This window comes from Idiotropiscis lumnitzeri, chromosome 16 (genome assembly GCF_059441095.1).
Source record: "Idiotropiscis lumnitzeri isolate Australia: NSW breed Sydney's pygmy pipehorse chromosome 16, RoL_Ilum_1.0, whole genome shotgun sequence".
NCBI classification, from domain to species: Eukaryota; Metazoa; Chordata; class Actinopteri; order Syngnathiformes; family Syngnathidae; genus Idiotropiscis; species Idiotropiscis lumnitzeri.
This window is the reverse complement of record NC_142406.1, coordinates 13,991,159-14,003,409: the sequence shown is the minus strand read 5'-3', so window position 1 is coordinate 14,003,409 and position 12,251 is coordinate 13,991,159. Positions and strand designations below refer to the sequence as shown.

The 12,251-nt window shown below is 43.0% G+C and overlaps 1 protein-coding gene across 1 annotated transcript in view; it reads right to left on the bottom strand.

Moving 5' to 3' along the window:
• The window catches only part of col16a1 (collagen, type XVI, alpha 1), a 37,387-nt gene extending 26,947 nt beyond the window's left edge, over window positions 1–10,440 (bottom strand). Inside the window, exons 1-4 of the mRNA XM_088318534.1 lie at window positions 10,264–10,440; window positions 6,233–6,343; window positions 1,728–1,796; window positions 1,545–1,662 (exon numbers count right to left, since the gene is read on the bottom strand). Of these exons, the coding sequence (XP_088174660.1) occupies window positions 1,545–1,662; window positions 1,728–1,796; window positions 6,233–6,308 (263 nt within the window). The 5' untranslated portion in view covers window positions 6,309–6,343; window positions 10,264–10,440. The remainder of the gene's footprint in view (window positions 1–1,544; window positions 1,663–1,727; window positions 1,797–6,232; window positions 6,344–10,263) is intronic.
• Between the last annotated feature and the right edge of the window lie 1,811 nt (window positions 10,441–12,251).

The following is a 12,251-nucleotide window of genomic DNA, read 5'->3' as shown; positions in this document are numbered from 1 at the left end:
TTTTAATGCATAAACAAATATCATCATGCTACGCAGTTGATCTTGTTTTCGACTTCTTAGGATGTTTCGCTTCAAGGTCTTTTTTTCTGTTCTGAATTATACGTTGGACTGTATATTGCAGGACTACTACATGTGACATTCTTTCATTGCAATCTGGACTGTGAGCCATGATATATATAAAAAAAAAAAAAAAAAGGCTTTTCCTTCTTTGGATGCACTCCGGCAACATGAAAAGCAAACAGGCCGAGAGCAATCAAATCCTGCTTTGCTGCGCGCTACCCATTTCACTGGCAACGGACAAATGAGACCGTCGAGAAACAAGTGGCTTCATTTGGCTGTCACTCATTTGTGAGTCGATTAGCCTCTAATACAAAGCAAACCATTAGTCTCCAATCACTGTACACACATCTCTGCCTTTAGTCAGGCTCGTTGCGGATAAATTAAAAAGCCACTTGAGTGACAGCGCGCCATTTATTTATTTATTTTTTTTATGCAGCACACTGAGTCAGATTTAGCACATTAGTATAAAAGCATGCAATCACACTCAAAGAGCGAAAGCCATCGAAACAAGCCTCAGGGTTTGTTCTTAATGCGTTCACTTATTGCCGGAATTGGAACCTTTAACTGTGCTGTTAAGTCGCCGCAACATCCTTTTGATCATCCATCTGCTCCTTGCATCCACTCAGACAATTTTGCAAAGTACCCAGAAAAGGGTTTCTTTTGTTTATTTTTAGAATGTGGGAGTTTGGGGTGTAGTATTGTCGAGATTAATTGCCTTTCAAACCAATCAGTCGGTCGAGGCCACAAAGTGGGTCAGTCTTTATATTCTTCGACAAAACACAGCATGTAAAACACAAATAATGGCATGAAGACCATTATGGGGGGGGGGGGGCGGTTTGACTCTTGCTTTCAATCAACTGTAATAGGCTCCAGCACGATAGAATATGGATCGACCATGACACAATCTATATCCAGCAGCAATAAATTGTCACTGCCTGTTCTATAAACTCTTTTACCCATAACGTATTACAGTATGCAGTGTGCGAGGCACTTTAAGGACAAAATGCCAAAAAGAAATGCTTGATTTGGCCTTCCACTGAGTAGAGCGAGCACCACCGGACAGACTGATAAACTACTGCAGTCGAGTTTAGTAAACATACTTTATCGTTGACAGAAAGAGAGAGAGAGAAATGTCTGAGGACGAGTTGTATATTTGGCTGGCATGTCAGCAAGGCACCTTTGTTTTTACAATTCGAACAATTCCGTGAAAACAAAAATCGTGCAAAAGTTATTCGATCCGTCAACTTTGCACAGTTTCTTTTTCTTTCTTTCTTCACTTTTTACAAAGCAGCGTCCCCAGTGGGGGGAGAGGAAGTGGACTATCTGGAAATGCAATCAGGCCTCTGAAGGTATGGTATTCCAAGTCTCTGCATTATACAAAATAGCCACTAGACAGACTAGATATTTGGAGAGAAGTTTCTAAACAACCGCCCAAAAAAAAAAAAATCAAAATCTCACTCAACTGAGATTTACGGTTAACTTACTCGGTGCGACGGATGAGAGGAGTCTTCCCCAAGCGCAGGATGACTGGCCCGCGAGGGTTGCGGATCTTCTTGACATCTTGATTCTTGAGAAGGGCGAACCGCCTCACCAAATTAAATCCTGTAAATGACATTGGCCTTTTGTCAACATCCTCAAAAAGAAACCGTAAAGTGAGTTTACTTCACCTGTGATATTATCCCTATCTGAATGTGGAAACTTCCATTCTTCCACTTGTAAAGCTGGGCACTGCACATCTGGGGAGACAAATCGGAGCCTGGCGGTTAGGCAAGGAAAACAATTTGCTGCATAAAATCTTCAGTGAACATGAGAACAGAAGGCATGTAATACACCTTGTTCTTAACGATGATGTACAGCACAACCGAGATGAACAAACATGATTGAAGTCCAAAAGAGAGTAAAACACACCGAGCGAAGATGAAATGAGGTCAAAGCCGAGCTGAGAGCAACACTGCTCCATCTGACAGGTTGTCTCACACTGCGCTTGACAGACATGTTCTCACCTTGTCAAGGGGGGAGGTTACAGAAGAAAACTGGTGACTGACAATTGAGGCTGACAGACTCAAAAAAGGGGTGGGTTGGGAGGTTATGTGAGATGCGTGGGAAAAAACGAGGCTATTAGATCGAGACATGGACCCTGTGAGTCACTGTGATATGCAGTTAATTGATCTCTTTGGGGCCGAGGATCATAGGAGTGAGCAAGGCATTGTACTAGCCCCACTTTCATTTTTGAAAAAAAAAAAAACAAAAAAAAAAACCCTTTCTTTTGTCATTCTTAAATAATCTTCTGATAGGGAAATGTAGCTCCGAAGCAGAACTTTTGTAAAGTAAAATAAAACAAAATTAAAAATGATACCAGGCTCCAAACTCACTGTAGTTAAAGCTGGTAACAAATTTGCGCCCAGTGGGGAATTGAACTAAATAAAACTCTCTCTTTCCCAAATGTGTTTTTCTTTATGACGCGAAATCAAATGTAAGGCTTCGACCGGGGCTTATTATTAAGGGACTAATAAACACGAGAAGACAGAGTGGAGCCTGAAGAAATAACTTGCTTTATTAGGCCCTGTGAATAAATGCGCGCCCATTTGCGTTCTTGTTTCTCCTATTTAATGGAGTTGGATGTAATTGAGAGTTTGCGTAAAGTAGCAAGTGCAGGCCAGGGCTGATTTCAAGCATGTCACACCTCATGTCGGTTGTGTCAGGGGCTAAAATGACTCCAGAAATTATAGCGCAATTAAGATGAAGGAATTTAATTACGCAAAAGCCCGCCGCTGAGAAAAAAAATATCATAAGTCATCACCTATTCATCTTGACGCCCTGCAGCATCTGCTCGATTCGGTGCCAAGCCATAAGACAATGAGTCAAAAAAAAAAAGTAGAGCGCATTGCGACCCGTTTGTATGCGTTGCATGTTGTTGTTGTTGTTGTTGACATGCGCAAATCAAGGTGCGGATAACACCTGTCACATGAGGATGGATTGCTGAGCAGAGGGTGGGAAAGGAGAATCAAAACACAATTTTTTTTTTTTTAACTTGGTCCTCCACTGATATTGGCTTGTGCAACGTCAGCACCAACTGAAATCTCTGCAGCCTTTCAAACACTGCTTGTCAAAAACAAAAAAAAACAAAAAAGAGAGACGCAACGCACGTAAACACTGAGTCTAGATCTTCATTCCGTAGCTCTGGCATCTTGTTGTCAAGAAATCAAAAGTTCTTTGCAGCAGATCGTTTTTTGTTTTTTTTATTCTTTTGTTTTTTTATCAGCAGCCCCTCTCCATCACAGAGTCAAGATAAAAGCCTTGTCGGCTTTAGAGAGATCATGACTGGAGGCGAGCAAGGCGGGGGGGGGGGGGAACACACAAAAGGCTGAATAACAGCTGAAGAGTCGACGAGGTGGAGGGTAGATGATCAGTAAATTGATAAAAAATAGAAGAGGGAACAGGGTTGAAAACCCATGGTGTCGTTATATTTAAGAATTTCCTTCATGACATAGTATGCACTAACAACGTTTTTATTAATTTGCTCAAACTACCCAGACAATTTTCCCAATTGCAACCCCCATATCCAATCGCATATACATAGAAATCCAGACTATAAGCAGAACATGTCAAATACCAAAGCTCTCAAGGCTAATGTTTCTCTGACCTAATAAAAATCGTATAATAAAATTAGGCCTGTGGCCCAAACGGGGGTATCTTAGTCGTCCAAAAGGGCTGTTTTATGTCTCTCCACTCCTCTGTAATGCAATTTTATCTCTGGAAAACAACCAGGAATGTTCACTCATTCTCATTTGCCCAGAAGCAGAAGTGCAAAAAGACTCCCTGTGAAATATTCCCGTCTTAGAGCCTGCACCTTTTGTATTACCTTATTCATCTTTCATTTTCTCCCCCTTTTTGAACCTAATGTTGAATCATTGTATTCAATCAACGACATCACGCATCACCCTCCTCATGCCTCGGATGACTTTAATGCCCCCGGGGTACCGGAAGGCTCTGAGAGCGAAATCCTCTTTTTTTTTGCTGATCAGCAACCCAGTCCAATTATGTGTGAATGTCACGTTGCAACGCACATTCAATTACTCAGTATTTTCCCTGATGAAAAAACACGGCGTGAGCACACTTCTGACCTCATCTCCCGAATGAATGCCTACTTACAAACTGTATTATCTAAGGGATTCTCACAGGTTGTAGTGACCCCTGCCACAAGCAGATAGAAAAATTAAGGCTACTCTTAGACTTTTACAGTTGTTCCAAAACTTACATTTTCGGACAGATATTGGGGGTGTAGTTTGCACAGCTAAGGGCATATTTAAAAATGTGCATGCTTGAGGTAGACAACTCCATGATCACAAAAGATGAGGACTTGCTATTTTTGCAAAGTTGACTGACCAGCAGATCAGATCGGTAGATCTTTTTGTGAGCTTGTGCTGAAGGAGCCCCAACACGATTGAACCAGAAAAGAAAATACGTGTTAGAAGGAAGCATTTGGCAGAAAAAAAGTTATTTCTGATGGGCTCAGCGATACTCAAAAGGTCAGGAGCTTTGCGGAGGTATCAACCAATCACACCTAGGTCAAGATTTAGAACGACGACATCTGCAATCAAGAAGTGTCTTCATGACTAAAATACGGACGTTTTACCTCAAAGTGCTGGTCAGTGGTCACACTCAAGAATGGGAACGCCAGATTGAAATTGGTGAAATTTCTATTCTATGGACGACTAAAACCATCATTACCGTACACCAAAATGATAGGTAGAAAAGATTATGGAGAAGCTGGTTCAAGTACAAGAATGAATGGTGGAAGTGTCCTGAGCTCATATTCAGGCAAAAATGGGAAAAACTGATAGCAAGACTGATAATGATCCGAAAAATGCTGCCAAGGCAAACCGTCACCCTCTCATGCACGGAAATGAAACATTCTTCAAATATCCTGAGTGAAAATAAGCAGCTTTTCACTTTTCACAACTCAGAAAGTCTTGGCTATTCAAGTAAATGACAATAAAGGCCCCCAAAAGCACCTCGGGGAGTACAAGGCAGCATTTTGTGAAGATCATGACTAAGACTTTTGTTTTATATCTGTATTGGTAATGCAATGCTTGGCACACACAGCAGCAGAAAACAATGCGTCGCATCTTAAACACTGACAAAAGGCATAATTCCAGCATAAATCATAACTTCCCGACTGCAGTGAGGCTTGTGGTGCACAAAAAAAACCCCCAAAAAAAACATCACCTGAGTGAAGCAATTTGATTTGCCCGTGAGGACCGGTCTCTTAGGCTGATACACCGCGGTTCTGCAGCACGATTCCTCCATACCAGTTTTAATTAAACCTGCTCCCCAGATGCAATGTCAGCAAATTACCAGTAAATTGAGATTTGGATGAGTCACATGAACACTTTGGATGATGTTTTCTTGTGTAGCAAAATGTTACATCTGCACATGACGTTCTCTCAAAGCACTGCGGCAAAAGACTCAAGGGAGTTGCAAGCTGGCGCAGTCTCGTCTGACTAGACAATGATGAGGGTCTCCCGAGAGGGGCTTCTCAAAGCTTCTTAAGGAAGCTCCGTGAGCTGCAAGGGACTGACACTGCACCCAAGTGATATCACCAGTTTGCCCCCCCCCCCACCCCCCAGAGTACAAAGCCGGACCATGACTGTTTAGAACTAAATAGATACATCGAGTAGTACAAAGAGATTATATTCTGCACTTTCATTGACATTCATTGCACTGCGGGAACGACTGAGGACTCCCGGAGGGAAATGCAACCGCATATTTCACCCACAGACTGACCACCCTGCCACTAAGAGTCAGCTGCTGAAACAAAGTAATCCGTAATTATGCTCCATATAACAGGAAGCATTGAGTCAAGTCCGCTCTGGGATTATGAAGATTAACCAGTTGTTGAAGCTTTGCTTTGGTTTCAAACGTTATGAGTTTGTCTTTTAATGAGGTTTACCCAAGATGCAATAATTTCGAACTGTTACGATGTTTACTGCTGTCGGTCATGGAAAAATCGTGCTTGATGTCTCAGTTGACATCTTGAGCAGTGTCAGGGTGACCTCGAGCAAGGTTCTATAGCTCCTTGGGGTTCGATTTGATTTTCAATTCAATCAAGGACTTCATGCAGTATCATTTTAAGAAGCAATGCTGCAATTAGTACAATCAGGAGGCTCACCTTGCTCTGATGGAAGTGTTTCAGATGATCCGAGGCAGATGGCCAGCAGAGTCAGGCAGGAGCAAAGAAGCCACATGGTTTCACCCACCTCGCCTCACCTCAAGCAACCACCTGATGGATGAATGGACACAAGAAAAAGTCAAAATCCTCCCAGTAATCTGTATTCGCATCCTTTTGGATGTTTACAGCCGCAAAAAAATTATGCTGCATGCCGTCAGTTTCAAATAGATGTTTATTTATGAGCCAGTCACAGTCAATGTGTTAATGATGTACGATGATGCCGGCTTTGTTTGAGGCATATGAATTAGCCATAATGTCGCTCATTAAGGAGTATAAGTCTAGCAAGTCTGATTATCATCATTATCCCACCCATCTGCTTGGCCTTTCACTGGGCCCAAGCCACATAAAAACACATGCATGCAAGTATAAGCGTGCATCTGTTGAGTCACAACATGCTTGCGAAAGAAATTGAAACTGGCTATTATAAAGTAAGCGCAATTATCTCAGTCACACAGACGTAGTCAAATCACCCAAAAAATAAATAAATAAAAACAAAAATCTCATCTGGTCGAGGCATGAAATTGTTGAAACAGATGCTTGCGGGTGACCCAACATCACAGGCCAGATTCAATCCGGCTATTTGTGCCAAAAACATTTATATGCAGCGTCCGCACTCCCCTTACCTTTCCTTGCAGATAAACATGACAATGCACTCCCATAAACACACCATCCATCCAAGCTGACTCGCATTAACACATCACTGACTGACCCCACCCCCCGCCCCAGCTGCCCTCAGCATGTGAGAGGCTCACAGCACCGCGGTGGTTACAGGTACAGCGGAGCCCTCAAGGCAGGCGGGTGAGCACACCGGCTCCCGTCGACACACCTGTCCTGTCTTCCAGGAGCGATGACCTCCACCTCTGTGGGCCCCCGAGGGTGCAACGCGAATTCCATTTAAGCATGACCTGCCCGCGTAGTGCTATGCATCTTGTGGCTGCTGACAATGTGTTGCAGCACCAGTGTAGAATTTAATCAGTCCAACCATCATTTCAATTCAGTTTGCATAGCAAGCGTGATATAGAAACAATTCAATAATATTTGAGGTGGAATCAATCGGCTTGCTTTTGCACAAATAGTTTGCTTCAATGTTGACGAATAGATTGAGTGATGGTGCATTCTGATTTATACACATTCACATTTGAATGCCGGGGAACAGGATTGAAGACCCCGGCTCTTAATTGTATATTGATGGGAATATGAGTGTATCTAGCTTCTGCAAACCTTGCTGATTATCTGATCATTTGAATCAGGAGTGTTGCAGCAGGGAGAGATGGGAAACAGGCAGGACACCGGCCCTCAAGGAACAGGATTGAAGACCCCTCCTCTTAATAGTCTATAGATGGGAATGGGAGTGGTTCTAGCTATTGCAGACTTTGTTGATTATCTGATCATTTGAATCAGGTGTGTTGCAGCAGGGAGAGATGGAAAACAAGCAGGAACTCGGCCCTCTGGGAACAGGATTAAGGACTCTTTGGTTTGATCAGATGTGTTAAAAAAACAACACTTTCCATTTTTAAAGCTCAATGAAATATTTGGTCACTGTACTTTATTTCCACAGTCCTCCCACGGCACAATTCTTGCTCGTGCAAAACAATTTTATTGTAAAATAAAAGTGAGGCAAAACACCACGAAACCACATTTCCCCCTGCGGCTGGATTGGCAGAAGGTTAATCAAAGCCTCAGATGGCTGTTTGAGTACTCCAAACCTGTAGCCATTATAGGCAGCCAGTTAGCGCCTAATCATAATAATAAGTTTCACACAATACATAATGCATCATGTTCCAGAGAACTGAGACTGAGGCATACGAAACGGCTCGTTGCAATCATTTTCTGGCCATAATCCAAGTAATTGTTGTAAGCTTGCTGATATGGGTTGCAAATGACATCCTATTTTTCTTGAACTGTTGTAGCCACAGTTTCAGGGCCACAAAGCTGGCCAGAAGGGATTAAGTTGGGTCACTGGACTTTGCTGCCACACTGTCCCTAAGCGCATTAAGAAAGCAACCAAATGTTTAAGCCACTGTGGGAAAATCCAATACAGGGAGGGTTAAAAAAGAAAATGCCCAAAACTGACGCCTATTATTGACATATATTTTTTTAGAAATAATACGAACTGTCTGTTTACAGTTCTCTAATAATTAAGACCACCATAAATGGTGAAGTAAGTGTGCTGAGTCCTTTGTAAATTTTAGACACAGAATTAATCATTTTCTTTGTTTACAACAGGAGTGACAGCCTGTTTAGTGTTTAAAAAAATCCATTCGTAACACTCAAGGAAGAACACGAAGTACACCAAATAACTCATTAAACATAATTAAAACATTGCAACACATCAATAACAAAAAATTGTTTAAAGGCATTTAAAATAATCAGCTTACGAACATTAGGAACGAATACAACATATGTGAGTCAGGTAATAGTAGAACAGGTCAACACATTTTGCAAAGAAACTTCCTGCTCGGTTGTCGGCTCTTTTAAGATGGATCACAGTTCTTTGCGGGTTCCCGCGGCGTTCGTTTTAAGTATTCGTTTGAGGGTCTGACAAAAAAATGCAAGGCTTAATGTTAACAGGTGTGGACCTGACGCACCACAAGTTGCACACTTCCTTCTCTACTGCACTGGAATTAGAATAAACAAATGCAAAGATACCGGCAAGTAATGATAGAGCCTCCTCATAAGCAAAAACCTGGAGCAACAGAAACTTACAAACTAGCTGAGGCAATCTCCTAAAGTGCTGTGCTCAGGATAGGCTGAGGCAAGTTTTCTGGCCAGTGTCCAAGAGCTTGAATATTCAGTAATGAGAAACAGGCCGGCACAGTTGCAGAGGAAGAGAGAGAGGGGGGGGGAGGCAGGACAGTTAATCGCAGGCAAACCTCAGAGGGAGTCTACTCCGTATTGTCTCAGGTTACCAAAAGGCACGGTCACTTTCAATATGTCCGCTGACTATGTTAGAGAAAAATACTCCCATGACATAAGCTGCTTGGCCCAAAGCCCATAATATGCATGGCTGGGTCAGACTCGCCGAGTGTTTCAAGACCAATTTCTGATGATGTATTCACTACTGACCCGAATAAACAAAAAGTCAACAGGGTAATAGACTTTGCTGAAAGCCCCGCATAGAAGCTTGTGAAACGGTTTCCACAATCGCCCAAAGCTTACCACCGCACGGATGGCCAACAGTGAGTAACATGTAACTTTAGATTAATAACGCCAAATGTTCTCATGTCTGATAACGTTGGTTCGACAATCCCTGCGGATACTGAGCCACACAGGAACTTTTTTTTTCGTTTAGTGGGAGCTCGTGCGAATGCTGAAAACTCAACACCTTGGGCAAGTTCAAGTGAAGGGGGGGGGGTTGCTCAGGCATTGATGCAAAAAGCCAGCAAACATGGACGGGGGTTGAGAAATTCAGAAAACAGATGTGGCTTTCGTATCACCGCTCACTTTTAGCAAGTCATTTGCTTCCTGACATGACACCATTGTTCAATGGGATCTACGGATGCCACAGTGTGAGTGTCTCATTTTTCCATGCTTGCATGACCTGGTTTGCAAGCCTGAGTCAGCAACAGCCACATGCATCTTGGCTACATCGAATTTGGATTTCAAGAAAAGCATCCACCCACATCAGTTTATGCAGCAGCTCGACAAACGACGCGGACGGGAATAGGGTGTTGGAACGCTTGCCAAATTGTGTCAAATTTCCAAAAGTTGTACCTGAGCAGGTCACACCATTATGTTGCTCTAAATGGACAATATTAGTTGCACAGCTGAGTCAGTCATGAAATGACAAAGCCAAGTTGCTGTGTTTTTTTTTTTTCTCTCCCCGCTGTTGCTTTGTACTTGCTCAGTTGCACTTTTGTTGGAAACTTGCTCAAGGACTTGATGCTCAATAAATAAATAATAAATAAATCCCCAAGAACTCCATTGTTGCCCCGATTTTACGCACCGCGTCATGCATATGAAATACATACCTTGAATTTTGGATTAAATCCACCAACTTGGAATTACATGAATCCGACAATAACCGCAAACATTTGCAGATAAAGTTCAGATGTAAATCCAAAGTACTCCAGGTTTTGATCCTTTTCGTGACGTCTTTTTTTTTTTGTCTTGAGGCTTCTTCCACAGAGAAAGGGAAGAGGAGGAAAAGTCACGGCGAGAGTGGGTGTCCAACTTTTCCACTCCCCTCTCTTACTGCTGCTAATTCCCAAGTCTCCCCCCCCCTCCTGTCTCAAAATCTTCCCCATGCGTGGCCCTGTTTCTTCTCTCCTAGTTTTTCAGGAGGGAGATCCCTTGATGACATCATCGTGTCTGTGCAAGGAGGCCAGAGGAAAGGGGGGGGGGGGGGATTGTCTCTAATCCTTTGAGCATCATTCCTCCAGACCTGTGCCCTCTCTCTACCTCTTCATTGCCTCACACAATTTGATTCATGACAAACTGCATACTAAAGAAGGCATTGTTGCAATTCTGGCTCGGGTTCAAGCAAAGTTGATGACGGCCTAACTGCAGCTGCTGCGTTATTAAGAAGAATTCACTCCATTATGATGCATAAATGCATCACACGTATATTTGATGGATAGTAGAGCTGTAAGATTCCATATTGTTTATTGAAACAATCCGAAGAGGACCAAGTTACAGCCCAGTGACCAAAGAGACATCTTACTTTAATAGCCGCATCAATTGCATCTGGTGAATCATTCAATAGGTAAATATCACGTTAGCGTTTTTCACGCGAGTCGCCCACTGGTGTTTCTGGGTAGTAAATGAACAGTGCTCACCAATGATTGAATGGATGAATATTTCATACATGATCATGTAATTATTACCTTTCCATCTCAAGTCCTCGGTGTATGTGTCAGCGCACACAGAGAAAGGTGCAATTAGTATCTTCTGCTAAACCTCAGTGAACAAATGCAATTGCAGAGTCACTGTTTGAGCATGGAGGAATCGGGGTACATAGCAGTTTCAACGAGGAGAGGTGTGAACATTAGAGCTATTCGTACGCTTGCCTGGCGGGAAGAAATTGGGTTGACAAGCCAGAGAAACATGATCGTAAATGTTTTCCTGTGAAAAGAGAAAATATCAAAGCTGGGCTAGTGTAGAGTGTGAAAGAGGTGGAAAATTAGTCATTTTGGTTTTGTGGCCCATCAATATCCCCCCCGATGTGATCCAAAGTGGGTGCAATCTTTGAGCCTCGGCACTTCATTCATTCAAATTTTTGGATTTTTCATTTTCGATCTCATTTGAAAGCTGGGGTGGTATCGAGTGACAAACAGGTGAGAAACTCAGCGCAGTTTTATTTTAATGGCAATAGAAGTTGTCAACTTCAGGGACTCCAGACACAAATCCGACGGCAGCCGTTGTTGGGGCGTCTCATGGGCGTGTTCGCTTGATTCAACATGTAGAATTGGGTTGGGCTGTCGGGATTGGCAGTCAGCTAGCAAAATCAGTGCACTGAACAAGTACGGGAAGTGATCAAAGAATCAGAACGCGGTGAAATCAGAAACTATTACTCAAGAACTGAATCAACGTCACCCATCTCCTCGATGGCACGTGAAGATGAAGTAATCACTGTCATTCAAGAAAAAAAGCCGGTATTCGACATCACCGTGGAAGTCTACGGAGAACTATTGCCGCTGATGGCATGGAGGGCTACTACTTCTCACGCCGTGTGTGTTCTTTGGTCATTTAACGGTCCGATGTGTGGAGTTCTAGGCCAACGCGGCTGTTGGCCACATCGGCCGACGTCGGATTAGTGTGCAGAGGCCTTTAGAGGCCCTATTTCTGTGACCAGTGCAAGACAAAAGCCTAAATGCATGCATGGGTGCAGTTTTTTATTTTTTGTACATTTGCTTGACTTGTGTAGATAGAATAGGGCGTTTGCGCCGTAGTGGGATGGAGCACACGGGCGCCTGTCTGCGAAAATAACGCCCCCACAGCTCATTATCTGATTGTAGGA